This window comes from Apostichopus japonicus, chromosome 7 (assembly GCF_037975245.1).
Source record: "Apostichopus japonicus isolate 1M-3 chromosome 7, ASM3797524v1, whole genome shotgun sequence".
Lineage (NCBI taxonomy): Eukaryota > Metazoa > Echinodermata > Holothuroidea > Aspidochirotida > Stichopodidae > Apostichopus > Apostichopus japonicus.
This window is the reverse complement of record NC_092567.1, coordinates 10,639,345-10,657,066: the sequence shown is the minus strand read 5'-3', so window position 1 is coordinate 10,657,066 and position 17,722 is coordinate 10,639,345. Positions and strand designations below refer to the sequence as shown.

Genomic DNA, 17,722 nt, shown 5'->3' with positions numbered 1-17,722 from the left:
TAGACCAGTAATATTGCCTAACTTTGCTTGACTTCAAAGTAATAGAGTTAGAAATTTGGGAACAACTTTATTGGCCTGCTGCACCAAACAACGTTAAAAGTACCAATTAGAAAGTGTGCTGACCAAATTAGTCTAAACCATAGGATTGCAAACATGTTACCAAGTTTTGCCTTTTGTTTTCTTTATGGATAAATTTCCAAAAATTATTCAACTTTAAAATAAGAGCGCCTAGCAATAAAATGAATGAACTTGCAATTATTGAGTCATTTTAGCATAAGCTTGTGTATCTGTGAGCAATGGAATAACTGTTGAGTAAATATTAAAAAAGGCAAACTCAAAAACAAGGGATTTTGTCGTTTGCATTAAAACATCTAGTTCAGATATGATTCTTATTGTCTTTGTCTTTATCTCCTCATTAGGTAAATGTGGATTAATCTTTCTTGAGACGATCTTTGGGGTCACATGATGTGTATCTTGCACAGAATGGTTCACAATATGCTGATGGTAATGGTAAGTGTATAATTAGTGTATAGCAGGACTGGTAAGCTGGGTTGTAGTTATAATTAGATTTGATTCTGGGTAGAAAGTGATTTTGTTACTGCCTAAATCCTGGAGGAACAGCAATTGTTTTGAATCTTGCTTGACCAGCAAATTCCCTAAGGGCCAGAGGGGAAGATAAAGGCCTCAACATACAGTACATACACCATATGTTAGACACTGCATGCCATACATTGTATTGTATACCAATGTGTAAAACTACACAAAGAGGTGTATGTGTTTAATATCCAGGTCCATTTCCTTGTTTTGTGTATTCATCATAAATGAAGGAACAAAATATTCAGATGACTTGATCCCTTCTAATTTATCAGTTTGTCATACTGTAGTGCTGGGTGGCAGGTAAGCGTAGTACTCGGTCTTAATAGTGCAGCCAGATTCCTCTGTATTGTCAGCCTAATTAGGCAGTAAAATGTATGGCAGGCTCATAAACAATAAATTTAATTCATAAGTGCATGTGCCCTAACAATTAAATAGAGTCACTGCACACAAAATGAGACCCATACACACACTAAGTTAGAACCATACCCACACTAAGTTAGAACCATGTAGAATGACTAACAGGAACCATAAAAATCTCTGTTTCCATCCTAACCTTTCCAACCCTTCCCCTCTCAGTACATATAATACCTAGGAAAATTGATGTCAAATTTAAATCTGAAGATAATCTAGGTTTTATGTCATTTGTCAATGAGCTATATACTAAGGGATTACAAATGGAAGTCTTTAGTGGGTTTACTGTAATGTGTGGATATGTTGTTGTCAGTCAGTAATACAAGACATGCATGTAGCTTCTGGACCATATGCATGTCCTCAGAGTAAAAACCAAAGTAATTCAGAATTCCATTCTTAGCCATTGGTCAACAGTGTTGAAGGATTCTCTTAATGTGTTCTGTTTAAGATGTACATTATTTGCACTTCAGTTATAATACTGGCCGTTTAAGAGATATTTCCAGGAAACTCCAGCACATGTGCTTTCTACATATATTTTCTGTTGCAGTACTATGGAAGATAGCTCACAAATTTGTTAGAAATATTCCAGCAATTTTCCAAATATGTCTTTTATTGGGGGGGGGGGGGGGTTCACAACTCATAGACCGTAACATGGAGTCGATCAGATACCACTTCAAGTGTTGTAAATAACTGTCTGTATTTATTACCTCAGATGCAAAACATATTCCTAAAGAGCAGCTTTAAGATAAAGGCAAAGGTGCTTTTAATAATGATATTAGTCCTGTGCTGTTAGCTATCTGTATGTCAGTCCAACATACCCAAAAATAAAAACAGAAATATAAAACAATATATATGCTGCCCTGATATTACAGCTATATAAAATATTCATATATACTTATTAATAAGAAACAAGGGAAGACGTTGATGTCTGTTACAAAAATGATCACAGACCCGACCAATTTTCATCTTGATAAATCTAGTGAATGGAAAGTTGAGTTATTTTATATTTTTCTTTAACCTCCAGGTGATACCATTTTCAACATTTCTTTGGTACATTTCCTCCAAGAAAATGAAAGAAAAAAGCAAGTGGGAACACATCACTGATGACATAACTTCCTTTGTGGCGGAGATTTTGGTGAGTCTTTACATAATAATTTCTCAACAGTCAGTTTGTGAAATTGTAATGGGTTGTGTTGCATACTTGTGATCAAATCTACAGGCCATATGTACGTAAGGACATCTTGCCTAACTAGTTCTATAAATAACATCAAATGTTTTTTTGATTCAAATTGTTTCATTGTGTAGAACTAACAAAATGTACTAAGAACAATGACTAGTATTTGTATTTGCAAAGAGGTAAATAGTATACTGTAGCATGTTACCTTCATGCAGCCATGTACCACATTTTAATGGCAGATGCATAGGTTATCTACTACTTGAAATCGGTTTGCAGGACTAGGAGAATGGGACCCCTTTTCAACCCCCATTTTAATATAGGATTTCAAAGGGGGGGGGTAGCAAATCCCAACTGACTCAGGTAGGTCCTGCACTATTATGAAAAGGCCATAGAATTTAAAAATGGCGGAGGTGTGGTCGTTGGCTTGTTGAAGGCAAATCTCAGTAGCCCCGTCCCTGAATTCTTTTTGAAAATTGATGTTAACTGGTGCACCCCGAGGCATAATTAGACCACCAATTAGGTCTAAAATTGGCTCCATACACCATGCAGTTTTGCCTATGAACAATGTTTTTGTAAAGTCGTAAGGGGGGGATTGGAGCGGGCCGGTAGGGGTGTACACTCGTAGCAGTGGCCTTCTTCTCAGCTGAATAGAACATTGCCCCCTCCCACCCCTCCCCCGACTTTTATCCAAGTGTATAATTTAGAAATTTTCTGATTAATGTTGAAATACCAAAATACTTTCATCTCGTCATTTCAAATGTCTTTAGGAGAAGTCACGCCTAACAATGTAAACAGTAATAATTCTCGTATTGTATAGCAAGTCATCGGGAAGCGATAAGAGGGGTGGGCGTAGGGTTGTGAGGCGCACATTTTCATGCAGATGGGAACAATCTCAAGAAGTGATGGGTGCGTCAGCCCCCCCCCCCCTCCGCCATGGCAATGATACGCCTTTGGGTCAACTACATGATATTCACAGGAAATGTGCTCAATTCTCAAATCTCATGCAAAATTTATTTTTAGATTAATTGTACGAGTTACGGTACTAGATTTGGGGTAACAATTAGCATTCAGGTTGGAGTGTATTACATTTTATCTGTGGATGGCAGTGTTGCATCGAAGAACACATGTATAGTGCAGTTCGCATATAGATTCTGGTCTAATACCGAAATGCGCCATGTTCCCCAACGACTCGGCCGAGTTCGAGACCAGCCACAGTTTTTTTCATAGCACAATTGTACAACTGTTTAAGGCGTCCATACACACACGTGGGTAATATGATATACCATATAGAGTATATACATTAGTGAGAGAGGGAAAATGGAAACGTCAAAATTGGAGTTGTCGGTGTAAGGGGTAGGCCGAGGCGCATGCCCCTTCCGAAATCCTTGATACGCCACTGGCTACCCTGTGTACTGTATATAATATGGATCAGCGCTGTAATTATGTCACTGTTCCTCTCTCTCTTCCCGGTGTCTTTGGCGTTTTTCTTCTGTTCCCTCCTTTTCTCCTTTTTTCTCTCTTTTTCCCCCTCTTTTTTTTCCTTTTTTATTCTCTCTTTTTTTCTCTCCTCTCTTTCTTACCCGGGGGCGCGCGCCCCCAACGCCGCCCCCCCTGGATACGCGCCTGCACAAGTTTAATAAACACAAGTTGTCACTTGTTTGTACATGCGGCGTACCGAATGTATGCAGTTCGCATGTAGGCTACTTGTGTACGACAAAAAAAAAACAGTTAAGTTCTATGCCGGCACACACTTTACCTGCGTCCTCTTCGATGCTAGGTGAATATCACGTCTTAAACTACGATTTAAGAAACGGCTGTTTCAAACATCTCACTAATTCTTTCGGCGACTTTAACCCCTATTCATTGAGCACAATAGCATAACCTGCGTATAAACTCGTACAGGGATTATACGAGGTGTCTACGCGGCAATTTGTTTGTCAACGATTTTATACGCGATTGTACTTGTTTATACGATCCTGTGCGCGTACACATGTCCAGTTATACATGAGCGGTACTGTAGACTATTTATTTAGGAGTATTTATATAATTTCAGTTGAAAATGACCAACCTCCCTATTTTCCCCTTATTCTCCCGGTTTTTGGCCCTGAAAAATGTTATTCTCCATATTTTGGGGTCAAACAGATTAGGTCTGTATGCATCTATCAAGCTTCTTTCAGTATCCTACACTTCTTGAAGCACAGAGTTACATAGGAATGGTAAGAATTAGGTTAATCTGGTTGTTGTGACTTTATTCACCAAACATATGGCTAGCAGGCATGGTTAAGGAATTTAAATTCCCCTGCCACTCTTTATCAATATCATGTCATGATAACATTTCTTCCTTGCATATTTGAGAGCTAAATACTGTTTAAAATAAACACATTTAGAGGGCATTAAAACATGTATGCACTGGCATCCATAAGGGTGGTTATAACTTTCCCCCTCCCCCCCCCCCCATTGGCTTCACTTGGGCTGCAAAATCACTATCAAAGAACATTAAATATCTGAAAAGTAAAAATGCCTCAGCTAAAGTCCCCAGGGACTCCCATCAGGGCCTAGATTTATACTTCATAGAAATTACATTTTTCTCTCTAACATGTATTTACATGTTTTAAACTTAGTAGAAGAATACAGGAAGTAGAAGAGATGTTACAGAGCTATTCTGAAGCACCCGGCTAGGGCTCAGATATTTATATATATTCCACAGTGTGAAATCAGATTAAGTATTTCTATTACTGACATGTCCTCATGTGCTCAAAATTGCTAGCAGATTCCAGAAACTAGGTGAAAATACTGAAGATTTGGAGAGCTTTGCAGTACCCTTGTAAGTCCAGCCCTATAAACAGAGAACACAATTGGAAATACTTCCTACTAATCTGAGTATGTACAGCTGTGAATGAAGAATTGTCACTTATGCTTGTTTAATTTTTAAACATTGCTGAGCCAGTCACTGCAGTTGGTTTTAAGAAATCTAATTGGTCTCAAAACTGATCTAACTTCACCGACTTAGTACTGTGGCTTAAAAAAAATATATAAGTGTCACCAAATTTGAAAATTTTGAATTTGCTTCCTTAATATTTGGAATTTTTATCTCAAGATTTTCACCTCAACAGTCAAAATTTGGACATTTTCATCTCAAAACTTTTTGACTCAAAATTTTGAGGTTACAAGTGTCTTCATCTGCCAAATTTGTGGAAAGAACTGACCATATTAGATAGCTATTAACTAGATGAACAGGGTACTTTATAAACCTTTGGTGATCTAAAATCTGGAAAGAGACCTCCCAGAGAGTGGTGTAACTAGGTCAACGTAGGCAATGCAGTCTCCAGGGGCCTGGTGCCATTAAATAAAGAAAAATAATACAAAAACACATCCACCAAAGCTGACACACTAAATTATATCAAAAAAATTATCTTCTGATGAGTGGAAATTCAAAAGACATTATTTCCTCAATAGGAAAGAGAGGTGCAAAATCTCTCAAATTTCTGTCAAGCCCAAACCATGCATGGTTGGGTTTGTGTGAGGTTGGACTATCCTTTGGGAGCTCATTTATAATATCACTGCACTACACCTTTATATGCAACTTCCACTGACAACGGACAATCCGGTTCAAGTTTAATAGTTTACTGGTTAATTGTTTTTACACTTACCTGGTTATTGGAAACTGAAGTGTACTTTCCTTCATCTGGATTGTATTCTCTGTGAATGTCCATGTATACAGGGTAGTAAGCCAGAGACATACACATATCTATTTCTGACCGAAATTCTCAAGATCTACTATCAGTAAAACTTGATTATCATTTTCTTTTCACTTAAAGGTTAACTTGAGTTATCCTTATGCGAGCTATTAGTGGATCACCTACTCCACCTGTAGTTACCAGTTTTTGATGGAAGTGTTCATACTGTGCTGACAAGGACAACGAGTGGTTCATCATCTGATATTTCTTTCATGTAATGGTAATCACATTAATGGTTAGTAAAGAACAGTGATAGTAATGTTTCAAGAACCTCTGGTAGATTTTTATGGATTAATACAGTAATTGGTATGTTTGTAGTGAGCTTGCCATGACACAATAGGCCCCCAAACACCCTCTGGTACGTTTTAACCATTTGTCAAACTGAAATAAAATTGCCTCCGAGACTCATATTAATAAATTCTTCTAGAACTCCTGACACTTCTAGAATGGTAAGACTGGAAGACAACTTGTTGGTTTGTATGAAAGTAGTTTGGGTTAACTACAAATAAGTCTTCTGTTTAGATATTTATTTTCTTCAGATTAAAACCAAACACTTGAAATACCATTTTAGATATTCCATAATGCTGTGGAAACATTAAAGAAGTCAACTCAGTCTGTATTGCTGCGCTTTGAGTTAGAGGTATTTGTAATGAACACTCCATCAAACAAAAACAAAAAACCTAGATTAATTAAGGCAGGTCACACACAGGTCACACAAATATGGATATAATCTTGCTTTAATGTACTTCGTTTGTTATGATGTTTATTTACTGTAGTACAGTAGAGATGACTGTTTTAAGCATTTGCTTACATATTGGAAATACTGTATGATTTGAAATGTAATTGGACAGTAAAATGCAAATCACCTCCACCTTTGGTATTCATCTCAAAGATGTCTATCATATCAGCTGAAGATTATGGTTGGGTTTGTATCTCCTCTACTTCTTTGTTATTTTTCTCCAAACTCCTGAAAAACTGTCGCACAACAGTTCTAAGATTCACAATCACATCTTGTGAGGCTAAAGAAGCATTATTCGAAGAATGTACAAGTACCCAAAACCAAGGACATTGAGAGACAGGCACAGTTCCATGCACAGTTGTGTCTCCAGATCCACTTTTTTTAAGTCTTTGTTTATCCAAAGTTAAAAGTATATCATTCTTGATCACATATTTCACTGGGCACTTAGCTGACGTACAACTGTAGCCTCCACCCAATCCTCACCCTCTCACAACAGGACTGCACGGAACAACATGTTATGAAATAACAGTATATGTCAAAGTCTGCAGATAGAAAAATATGTACTTTAACTCAATCAATTATAGTACAATGTCATCATTTCCGAAATCCTACAAATTCATCAACCTATAGACAGTACAGTGAACCAATGGTTCCTAAATTATGTGACCAGGATCCTTCATCATGTTTTCTTCAGGCTCCATTCTATTTCAGGGTTGCATTGTTATAACTTTTGTTTCTCAAATGAATATTAACCAGACTGGATTGCCATGATATTGCTTAAAGTTTGTATTGAAGATTCAATGCTTGTCTCAATTTCAAATGAATGTTTCTTTATATTTCAATTAGTTTGGTAGTAGGTGAACTGTATATACACAGTGGGAAGCATTATGAGACCTTGAACTCATCATCTTGTACAGTCTATAGATTTGTATTCAAGTTGCAATAGTTTCTTTACATTGTTATTATAATTATAACTGAGTAATTTATTTTGAAACTGCAGTAGCATTTTGCTGCATACCATATGTTAATAATAGCTGTGTTCTGTGTTTGACAATGTTACATGATAGAATGCAGCTACTTGCAGACCGGGTGATGACAATTCACATGAATAATAACATTATAACTGAAGACCAAATGTATTTTTTTTTTTTCATCATCAGGTAAACTGGAATTATTCAGTACTGAGATCAGCCTGTTTAGGGATTAACCAGTTTCATATCCGGATAACAGCTCTTGGAAGAAATGTGTACAGTTTACATGAGCAGGGTAATGATTGTATGGTCCACCACCTGATTTTTACCCCACCCACCCCTCCCCCTCTTCCATGAGAATGCAAGTGTTTAATTGCATATTTTTACTCCATGACATATCAGATGATCCCTCAAGGGAAATTTCCCCACCGGAAAGTCTATCATCCAGCACCCAACCCCCATCAATTGCAATCACTGCAAAACAAGACATAACATATGAGCAATCTAGTTAGAACACTGCTAAAGGTTGTGTCTTAGGGATTTTGTGAGACCTCTTTTATTCAGTGTTTCTCTAATTGTAGCATCATCTCTACAAATTTTACCATAACTGTAGGTTTCAAGAAGATGAAATTCTGATGCCAAGTACATCTCTAATCTTACAAATCTGACCAATTTTAATGGTCATTAGACACACATTGTTTCATTATGTAACCGTTTCATTCCTGTGTGGGCATATAATGCTAATAAAGGCTTTCTATTGTCACCGTCTCCAGGTTGAGTGGATATTATGTAATTTATGGCAAGGTCCACCCATCCCGTCATATTAAATAGTTGTCAAGGATAATGATAGGTATTGAGTATTGCACTGATTTGATTGTAGTACTTAAGTATGCACTAGGGGTCTCTTTTACAAAACCATATAGCTTAGCCAAATACAGAACATTCATGTGCTGGCAGAGGTTATATAAAGGTCGGTCACATGTGTGACGTGAAATGATACTGGCTTATTTGCACAAAAAAACATTGGCAAATTCCTCAGTTTCTAACAGGGCTGGTTAACCCTTCTTTCTCATGTTTCTCCCTTAATGTGTTTCTATTCTAACAAGACATTTCACCTCAATATTTCACTTTTTAAAATTAGCATAATACTACATAAGCTAAAAAAATCCGGTCACGTGTGTGACATTGTTGGGTCACGTGTGTGACATTCTGAATTTTCTGTCCATAGTATGCAATTTTTGCAGTGCAAATGTGACTCTAGTAATGACCAAAGAACAGCACTATAATGTTGATATTCCATAGGAATTACTTTAAGACAGTTTTACTGCCATGATTTGGAGGGTCACGTGTGTGACATTGTTTGGTCATGTGTGTGACATTCTGCATTTCCATTGATAAATGTCACACACGTGACCATCGGTCACGTGTGTGATGACTAATTAGAGGCTATTAGTTAATTGTTAGAATAATTATTTGACTGGATATTTTGCAAAACTAACAGTCTGTACCAAGAACGGTTGCATATCAAGTGTGGACATCATAAGGCACATCAGTTACTTTTTACGAAAACTTTTGAGTTATTTTGGTCAAAATTTGGTCAAAATTATGCTAATTAGCACCCATTATTAACAAAGAATTGAAGATCAGGAACCTCTACTTTAGGAATGAAATAAATGAACCCATGTATAACTGCCTCCATGTGATAGTTGATAACTGAAATATTATTTCTAGATACTGATGTAGAAAAAACAAATATACAGTTAAAAACTACAAATTTTGGCTAAAACTTACAATAATGCAAATTTATGCAAATTAGTATGTTATGGTTGTAATTTTAATGAAAAAAATATGAAACAGAAAACTTGAGGAATCCCTCTAAAACAAAAAGTATAGCAACTGGTCCTGATGAACACTTTAGTTTTTTCATGCCAGTTTCATTTTCCAGAGAATGGCCCCAAAGATGAACAACTTCATTGGCCTGCTGCACCAAACAACGTTAAAAGTACCTAATTAGAAAGTGTGCTGACCAAGTTAGTCTAATCCATAGGATTGCAAACATGTTACCAAGTGTTGCCTTTTGTTTTCTTTATGGATATATTTCCAAAAATTATTCAACTTTAAAATAAAAGTGCCTTGCAATAAAATGAATGAACTTGCAATTATTGAGTCATTTTAGCATAAGCTTGTGTATCTGTGAGCAATGGAATAACTGTTGAGTAAATATTATAAAGGCAAACTCAAAAACAAGGGATTTTATCGTTTGCATTAAACATCTAGTTCAGATATGTTTCTTATTGTCTTTGTCTTTATCTCCTCATTAGGTAAATGTGGATTAATCTTTCTTGAGACGACTTTTGGGGGTCACATGATGTGGATCTTGCACAGAATGGTTTACAATATGCTGATGGTAATGATTAGTGTATACTTAGAGTATAGCAGGACTGGTAAGCTGGGTTGTAGTTATAATTAGATTTGATTCTGAAGTAGAAAGTGATTTTGTTACTACCTAATCCTGGTGGAACAGTAATTGTTTTGAATCTTGCTTGATCAGCAAACTCCCTAAGGGCCTAGGGAAGAAGATAATGGCTTCAGTCTAACTTACATACACCATATATGAGGCAATGCATGTCATACATTGTATTGCTTACCATTGTGTAAAAGTACACAAAAAGGTGTATGTGCTTAGGGTGGCATACTCCTATTAGAGTCTATATCAATCCGCTCGATTGTTCTCCTTCAGGAAAAGTGCCAAAAAGCAGGGGGAGAACATCATTTGTGACCTGTTATCAATCATAATCTAGTTTTTTGTGGCTTGCATGTTGAAGAGCATGAATGGAAGTACATGTGGTGAGAAAATTGGGTCAATTGAGGCAATTTTAGACCCCTTTAGGCCTCCCGGGAGCAGCGTAGGAAATTTGTTTACCACTGAGTGAAGAGGTTTGTTTACAAGTGACGAAAACTTCCGGCTCGGATAGCAAAAAATCTACACGGTCATGATACGGAAAATTGATGGTGCCATGAAAGGCCAACTTGTCAGCTCTCTGGTGATGGGTAGCGTTTAGCTAGTGAAAACTTCTATCTAGACTTAGAGACCACATTACTTTTGTGATTTAGTGTGTAAGTCAATGGGGCTTTTAATGGGCGTATGCTACCTTAAGCAAAAATGCCAAATTTTTCATTTTAAGTGCTAGAAGTCCCAAATTTGGATCAAAGTAGTTGCTATGGTGTGTAAAAATGGTTTTCAAGCAAACGTCAGAAAATTTCAAGCTTGGGTGATTTTTACGCATACATTAGTATCACAGCCTTAAAGTACCACAAAGAGCATGTGCGTTTCTATACATTAGACTAGAACAGCCTTCTGAGCATTTCTGACCATTTTTCCTCCCCAATAAACTATTGGGTCATTAAACCTTGACCTACCAAAGCTTCCGTAGTATGATTCCTGCCTTGAATCTGCTAAGTAGGTGCCAAATGCACGAAATTCAAAATCCTTCAGAATCAGACCAAAATGCCTGCAGTGTGTGTGACGTGAACAACTAAGTTCAGTGAAATTTGACATCTGTGGGCACCTAAAGTACATGGTAATCATATTTTAGGTTATTTTTGCTTAAGTTGGAAGTACCTGGTGTTTAACTAAGGACAAAAACTCAGTTTCAATGCATGAAATACCCCTAATGTTGTTAGCTTAGGCCTAGGCCTCAGGTTCATAATGGCGCTACGTTAGTATCCTAGACCAAGTCTACACCAGCTGTAGCACAATGTTGTATGAGGTCTGTTTCCTAAGTGGAGTGGCTGCTGAGGGCTAATACCTTGCACAGAGAATGTTTTGAGTCTTATTTAGCAAATAATCCACAAAGGTATGCATTTTCTGCTTCTGCCAATGTGAATCAAGGAGTTTTTGAGCCTACTCACTCCTCATTAGTTTTCTGTTGTTTTGTCAATTTTCAGAGAAAGTTGATGTGCTAAGTCCTCAGCATGCACAGCGATATACTTTGAATGGGTGTGGTATCAATGGACTCAACTGGTTAGATGAGGTAACAACAAATCCCAAACAACTCTGACAGCAGAAAGAGATATCCTGATGCTTCCATGGGAGATCTACTGTAGTAACTATAGGAACCAGTGCTTGCCACAAATGGAGAATAAGGTAATTTGACGTTGTTGTTCTCTGCCGAGCAACAAATTTGAATGTTTTATCATGAAATATGCCCCCCTATCCACGTCTCTTCTCTTATAACTGTCTTTAATACATTGTAACAACCTATGCACAAACCTTTAAATGGACTGGATATGTTATTGAGGTGAACAGTGTATCTAGATAGCATTTCAGTAAGCTTTCCTTTTGACTACTGTAATACTGTTACAGTGAGGCTGTTGTTTACAAATCCTGATGATCCAGTTTTGGCAAAGAACACCTTCAATTCTCTTCTTTTTTTCTTAGTAACTTAACAGTTGCACTGGAGTGACATGCAATATCAGTTTAACATGTTCCAAACAGTTCAGGAATACATTGGGGTATGTCCTGTGGGTCAGTTTGTGAGGAATCTGCTGAGCTAAACAAAAGTAGTTTTCATCACTTTTCAGAGCCAGAGACGAAAAAGCCCTCACCGCTAACCCTTCTATGGATGATGTTTCTGCAGGTAGGGCAAGCCAGACCAAGTGGACTGTAATCAGGGATACCAATAATACCTGCAAGAATCATAGATGCACCCAAATTGGTCAAGCTTATCAAAATTGGTGACTGGAAGTGTTGTTGCAGACATAGACCTGGTTACTGCTTACACAGTATTGCTCATATGTGTATTTACACACTGCACCGTGCATACTGAAATCTCTGAAAATACATCTTTATGGACCTAAAATGATAATTGCATAGATTTCTGTTGTGGTTTATATGGTGACGACTATGAAAAGTATCATTTTGGTGATAAAAAAAAAATTCAGCTCTCACTTAAGGTGGCATACTCCTATTAGAGTCTATATCAATCCGCTCGATTGTTCTCCTTCAGGAAAAGTGCCAAAAAGCAGGGGGAGAACATCATTTGTGACCTGTTATCAATCATAATCTAGTTTTTTGTGGCTTGCATGTTGAAGAGCATGAATGGAAGTACATGTGGTGAGAAAATTGGGTCAATTGAGGCAATTTTAGACCCCTTTAGGCCTCCCGGGAGCAGCGTAGGAAATTTGTTTACCACTGAGTGAAGAGGTTTGTTTACAAGTGACGAAAACTTCCGGCTCGGATAGCAAAAAATCTACACGGTCATGATACGGAAAATTGATGGTGCCATGAAAGGCCAACTTGTCAGCTCTCCGGTGATGGGTAGCGTTTAGCTAGTGAAAACTTCTATCTAGACTTAGAGACCACATTACTTTTGTGATTTAGTGTGTAAGTCAATGGGGCTTTTAATGGGCGTATGCTACCTTAGTGTACTGGGTCCATATTTTGTTTTGTGTATTCATCATAAATTAAGGAACAAAATATTCAGATGACTTGATCCCTTCTAATTTATCAGTGTGTCATAGTGTTGGGTGGCAGGTAAGGGTAGTAATCAGTCTTAACAGCGCAGCCAGACTCCTCTGGATTGTCAGCCTAACTTACACAAATAATAGCCAGTAAAATGTATGGCAGGCTCATAAACAATCAATTTAATTCATAAGTGCATGTGCCTTAACAATTAAATATAGTCACTGCACACAAAATGAGACCCATACACACACTAAGTTAGAACCATACCCACACTAAGTTAGAACCATGTAGAATGACTAACAGGAACCATAAAATCTCTGTTTCCATCCTAACCTTTCCTACCCTTCCCCTCTCAGTACATCTAAAACCCAATAAAATTGATGTCAAATTTAAATCTGAAGATAATCTAGGTTTTATGTCATTTGTCAATGAGCTATATACTAAGGGATTACAAATGGAAGTCTTTAGTGGGTTTACTGTAATGTGTGGATATGTTGTTTTCAGTCAGTAATAAAAAAACATGCATGAACCTTCTGGACCATATGCATGTCCTCAGAGTAAAAACCAAAGTAATTCAGAATTCCATTCTTAGCCATTGGTCAACAGTGTTGAAGGATTCTCGTAATGTGTTCTGTTTAAGATGTACATTATTTGCACTCCAGTTATAATACTGGCCATTTAAGAGATAATTCCAGGAAACTCCAGCACATGTGCTTTCTACATTTATTTTCTGTTGCAATATTATGGAAGATAGCTCACAAATCTGGTAGAAAATTTCCAGCAATTGTCAAAAGATGTCTTTTATCGGGGGGAGGGGGGGTCGGGGGCTACACAATTCTTGGGAGGTAACATGGAGTTGATCAGTTACCACTACAAGTGTTGTAATTGCTTACATCAGATGCAAAACATATTCCTAAAAACTATATTTGCTGCCCTGAGATTACAGCTCTATACTATTCATATATACTTATTAATAAGACACAAGGGAAGATGTTGATGTATGTTACAAAAATGATCACAGACCTGATGAATTTTCACCTTGATAAATCTAGTGAATGGAAAGTTGAGTTATTGTGTATTTTCTCTTTAACCTCCAGGTGATACGGTTTTCAACATTTCTTCTGTGCATTTCCTCCAAGAAAGTGAAAGAAAAAGTCAAGTAGGAACACATCACTGCTGACATAACTTCCTTTGTGGATGTGAGTCTGGTGAGACTTTACATACTACTTCTCAAGAGTCAGTTTGTGAAATGGTAATGGGCTGTGTTGGGTTCCTTTGATGAAATCTACAGGCTATATGTAGGTGAAACCAGCTTGCCTAATTAGCACTATAAATAACATCAAATGACATTTCTAAGATTCCACTTGTTTAATTGTGTAGAGCTAACAAACTTGACTAAACATAACTACTATATTGTAGTATGCAGTGGTGGATTGAAGATTTCTCTAAAGTGGGGACAGCTACTAATAGATACCTAAATTAATAGTTCATAAGAAAACTTCTACTTCTGTAGAAAACAAAGATTGCCGACCTTCCAAGCAAGCTAAGTTTTTGTAGTATGTACCTTGGTCTGATCAGGGATGTGTTTGAAATTGAGAAACTATGAAGTATCAAGTCTTTGAAGTTACTGTATATGTGCATTGTCACCTGTGGGTTACTCCCAAGATTATATGGCATGCTGTAACAAATCAACCCCAACTTATTATCAGCATGTTGAGTTGCCATGCAGGTACATAGACAGTCACAGTTTGTTGGGTACCCAGGACTAAATTGTTGAATGCTGAATTCCAAATTTCAAAAATGAAATACTCTTGTTGAGATCAATCAGTTACATAGAACTGTGTTATACATGTAGTGAGTTCATATGTGACAAACATTGTGTAGAGTAGGCAGCAATTTGACAGTCATCGGATACCCATAGCTTTAAATATGCTATCATTTCTAATAAATAAATATATGTTGCCATACGTCTATCTAAGGATTCTAATTGCTGTCCACAAACTTAAAGTAAGCTGTGGTCAGTCACAATATTGTTGTGCCATGTTTTAACATTAATTTATGTTATGTTTTCAGTGTCGAGAGAGAGAGGAGTAGGAGAACCTGTTCAGTTGCTGTCCAATTCACTGTATTACTCTTGTGAAACATTCCTTAAATATTATTGTAACTGAAGCTCTCTGATGCTTGCCATACACCAGACCGGCATCACTTTACAAACTTAAGAGAATTCTTATGCATTGAATCTTAGCCATTTATTTCTGTTAACCCTACATATATTATTATATATTCTATGTATCTGTTTATTCTGTTCTATGTTCTCTTCTGGTCACATTCGACGTTCATGTTTCTTGATTACTATATATGGTCATATTTTTTATTCTATCAATACTGCTGTAGTACAATGTTGGTCTTCGTTATAAATAGAAAGAATGGAGGTTGTGTTATAAACAATACTTCCTCAAGCTGCTGAGTGATAAATATATTAACATACTTTTATATGGTGTATAAGGCCAGAGACTGTATACTTCGCTTCTGTCCATGATGTAGGCCCAACCATTCATAATTCATGTTCGCCTCTATGTGGACCGAACATTAGCTTGAAAGGTAATGTTACACCTAATTAATTAGAATGTAATGAATTCCGATGATGGTTAGTTAAGGCTAATGATGTAATAAAACCCTCTCATGTTTATGTATATGGTTGATGATTATTCATGAGATGCTGATTATTGTGTTTACTGTTGAACTTTAATTCCTCTTTTCTTGTTTATTTTTCCCAGAAAGTTTTCCGTTGTTCATTTATACTTGTATAATTATACTTTACGTATAATATAATAAATTGTTAGAGGAGTGGAGAAAGAGAGGGGAGATGGAGAGGGTGGGGATGGAGAGGGTGGGGGATGGAGGGGTTTGAGGGAGATGGAGAGGTTTGATGGAGATGTAGGGGTTTGATGGAGATGGAGGGGGTTGGGGAGTTGGAGAGGGTGGGGATGGAGGGAGATGGAGGGGTTTGAGGGAGGGGTTGGGGAGTTGGAGAGGGTGGGGGATGGAGTGGTGTGAGGGAGATGGAGCGGGTTGGGGAGTTGGAGAGGGTGGGGATGGAGGGGTTTGAGGGAGGGGGAGTGGTTTGATGGAGATGGAGGGGTTTGATGGAGGGGGTTGGGGAGTTGGAGAGGGTGGGGAATGGAGGGGTGTGAGGGAGATGGAGCGGGTTGGGAAGTTGGAGAGGGTGGGGATGGAGGGGTTTGAGGGAGGGGTTGGGGAGTTGGAGAGGGTGGGGGATGGAGTGGTGTGAGGGAGATGGAGCGGGTTGGGGAGTTGGAGAGGGTGGGGATGGAGGGGTTTGAGGGAGATGGAGGGGTTTGATGGAGATGTAGGGGTTTGATGGAGGGGGTTGGGGAGTTGGAGAGGGTGGGGATGGAGGGAGATGGAGGGGTTTGAGGGAGGGGTTGGGGAGTTGGAGAGGGTGGGGAATGGAGGGGTGTGAGGGAGATGGAGCGGGTTGGGAAGTTGGAGAGGGTGGGGATGGAGGGAGATGGAGGGGTTGGGGAGTTGGAGAGGGTGGGGATGGAGGGGAGATGAATGGGTTTGATGGAGATGGAGCGGGTTAGGGCGTTGGAGAGGGTGGGGGATGGAGGAGTGTGAGGGAGATTGAGAGGGTTGGGGAGTTGGAGAGGGTGGGGATGGAGGGGTTTGAGGGAGGGGTTGGGGAGTTGGAGAGGGTTGGGGATGGAGGGGTGTGAGGGAGATGGAGTGGGTTGGGCAGTTGGAGAGGGTGGGGATGGAGGGAGATGGAGGGGTTTGAGGGAGGGGTTTGAGAGGGTGGGGATGGAGGGAGATGGAGGGGTTTGAGGGAGGGGTTAGGGCGTTGGAGAGGGTGGGGGATGGAGGGGTGTGAGGGAGATTGAGAGGGTTGGGGAGTTGGAGAGGGTGGGGATGGAGGGGTTTGAGGGAGGGGTTGGGGAGTTGGAGAGGGTGGGGGATTGTGGGGTGTGAGGGAGATGGAGGGGTTTGATGGAGCGGGTTAGGGAGTTGGAGAGGGTGGGGATGGAGGGGTTGGGGAGTTGGAGAGGGTGGGGGGATGGAGGGGTGTGAGGGAGATGGAGGGGGTTGGGGAGTTGGAGAGGGTGGGGATGGAGGGGTTGGGGAGTTGGAGAGGGTGGGGGATGGAGGGGTGTGAGGGAGATGGAAGGGGTTGGGGAGATGAATGAGGTGGGGATGGAGGGGTCTTGTGGGGTAGGAGGGGTTTGAGGGAGATGGAGGGGTTTAGGAGATGGAGTGGGTTGGGTTGGGGAGATGGAGGGGTTTGAGAGATATGGTGGGGTTGGGGAGATAGAGGGGGTTGAGGAGATGGAAGGGGTTTGGGGGATGGAGGGGACGATGGTTATAAACGGTATTTTTTTTATCTTTCCTAACAGGGTCAGTGCATTGCTCTTTACACGCAGTAGTTTAGTATTCAGGGCCGTACTGTAGTCTGCGCATGGGTACCTGCCCTTTAAGATTTACACTTTCTAAATGAAAGTAGGCCTACGATAAATGTTCATATCATTTCTTCTGATTGAATTAGTCTGTAGTGTGCAAACTCTGAGATTCTAGGCACGTATTGTAGGAATGGCGGTCAAATAA

At 39.1% G+C, this 17,722-nt stretch overlaps 3 protein-coding genes across 29 annotated transcripts in view; 1 reads left to right on the top strand and 2 right to left on the bottom strand.

Moving 5' to 3' along the window:
• Window positions 1-17,722, top strand: part of LOC139970087 (uncharacterized) — an 853,056-nt gene that overhangs the window by 111,609 nt on the left and 723,725 nt on the right. For 2 of the 24 annotated variants that reach the window (XR_011793953.1, XR_011793952.1), the window contains exons 1-7: window positions 1,465-2,143; window positions 6,004-6,157; window positions 7,822-7,927; window positions 9,954-10,076; window positions 11,581-11,779; window positions 12,217-12,272; window positions 14,197-14,307. The exons of 4 other annotated variants lie outside the window; for them this stretch is intronic. Coding sequence is in view for 3 of the 20 variants with exons in the window: in XM_071975769.1 (XP_071831870.1) it covers window positions 6,140-6,157; window positions 7,822-7,927; window positions 9,954-10,039; window positions 14,197-14,262 (276 nt within the window). In the remaining 17 variants the exon portion in view is untranslated. 18 more of the 24 variants (XR_011793959.1, XR_011793958.1, XR_011793954.1 and 15 more) reach the window with 17 other exon arrangements.
• The window catches only part of LOC139970036 (NLR family CARD domain-containing protein 4-like), a 554,750-nt gene that overhangs the window by 485,404 nt on the left and 51,624 nt on the right, over window positions 1-17,722 (bottom strand). The window lies entirely within an intron of this gene.
• The window catches only part of LOC139970033 (uncharacterized), a 233,898-nt gene that overhangs the window by 171,225 nt on the left and 44,951 nt on the right, over window positions 1-17,722 (bottom strand). The window lies entirely within an intron of this gene.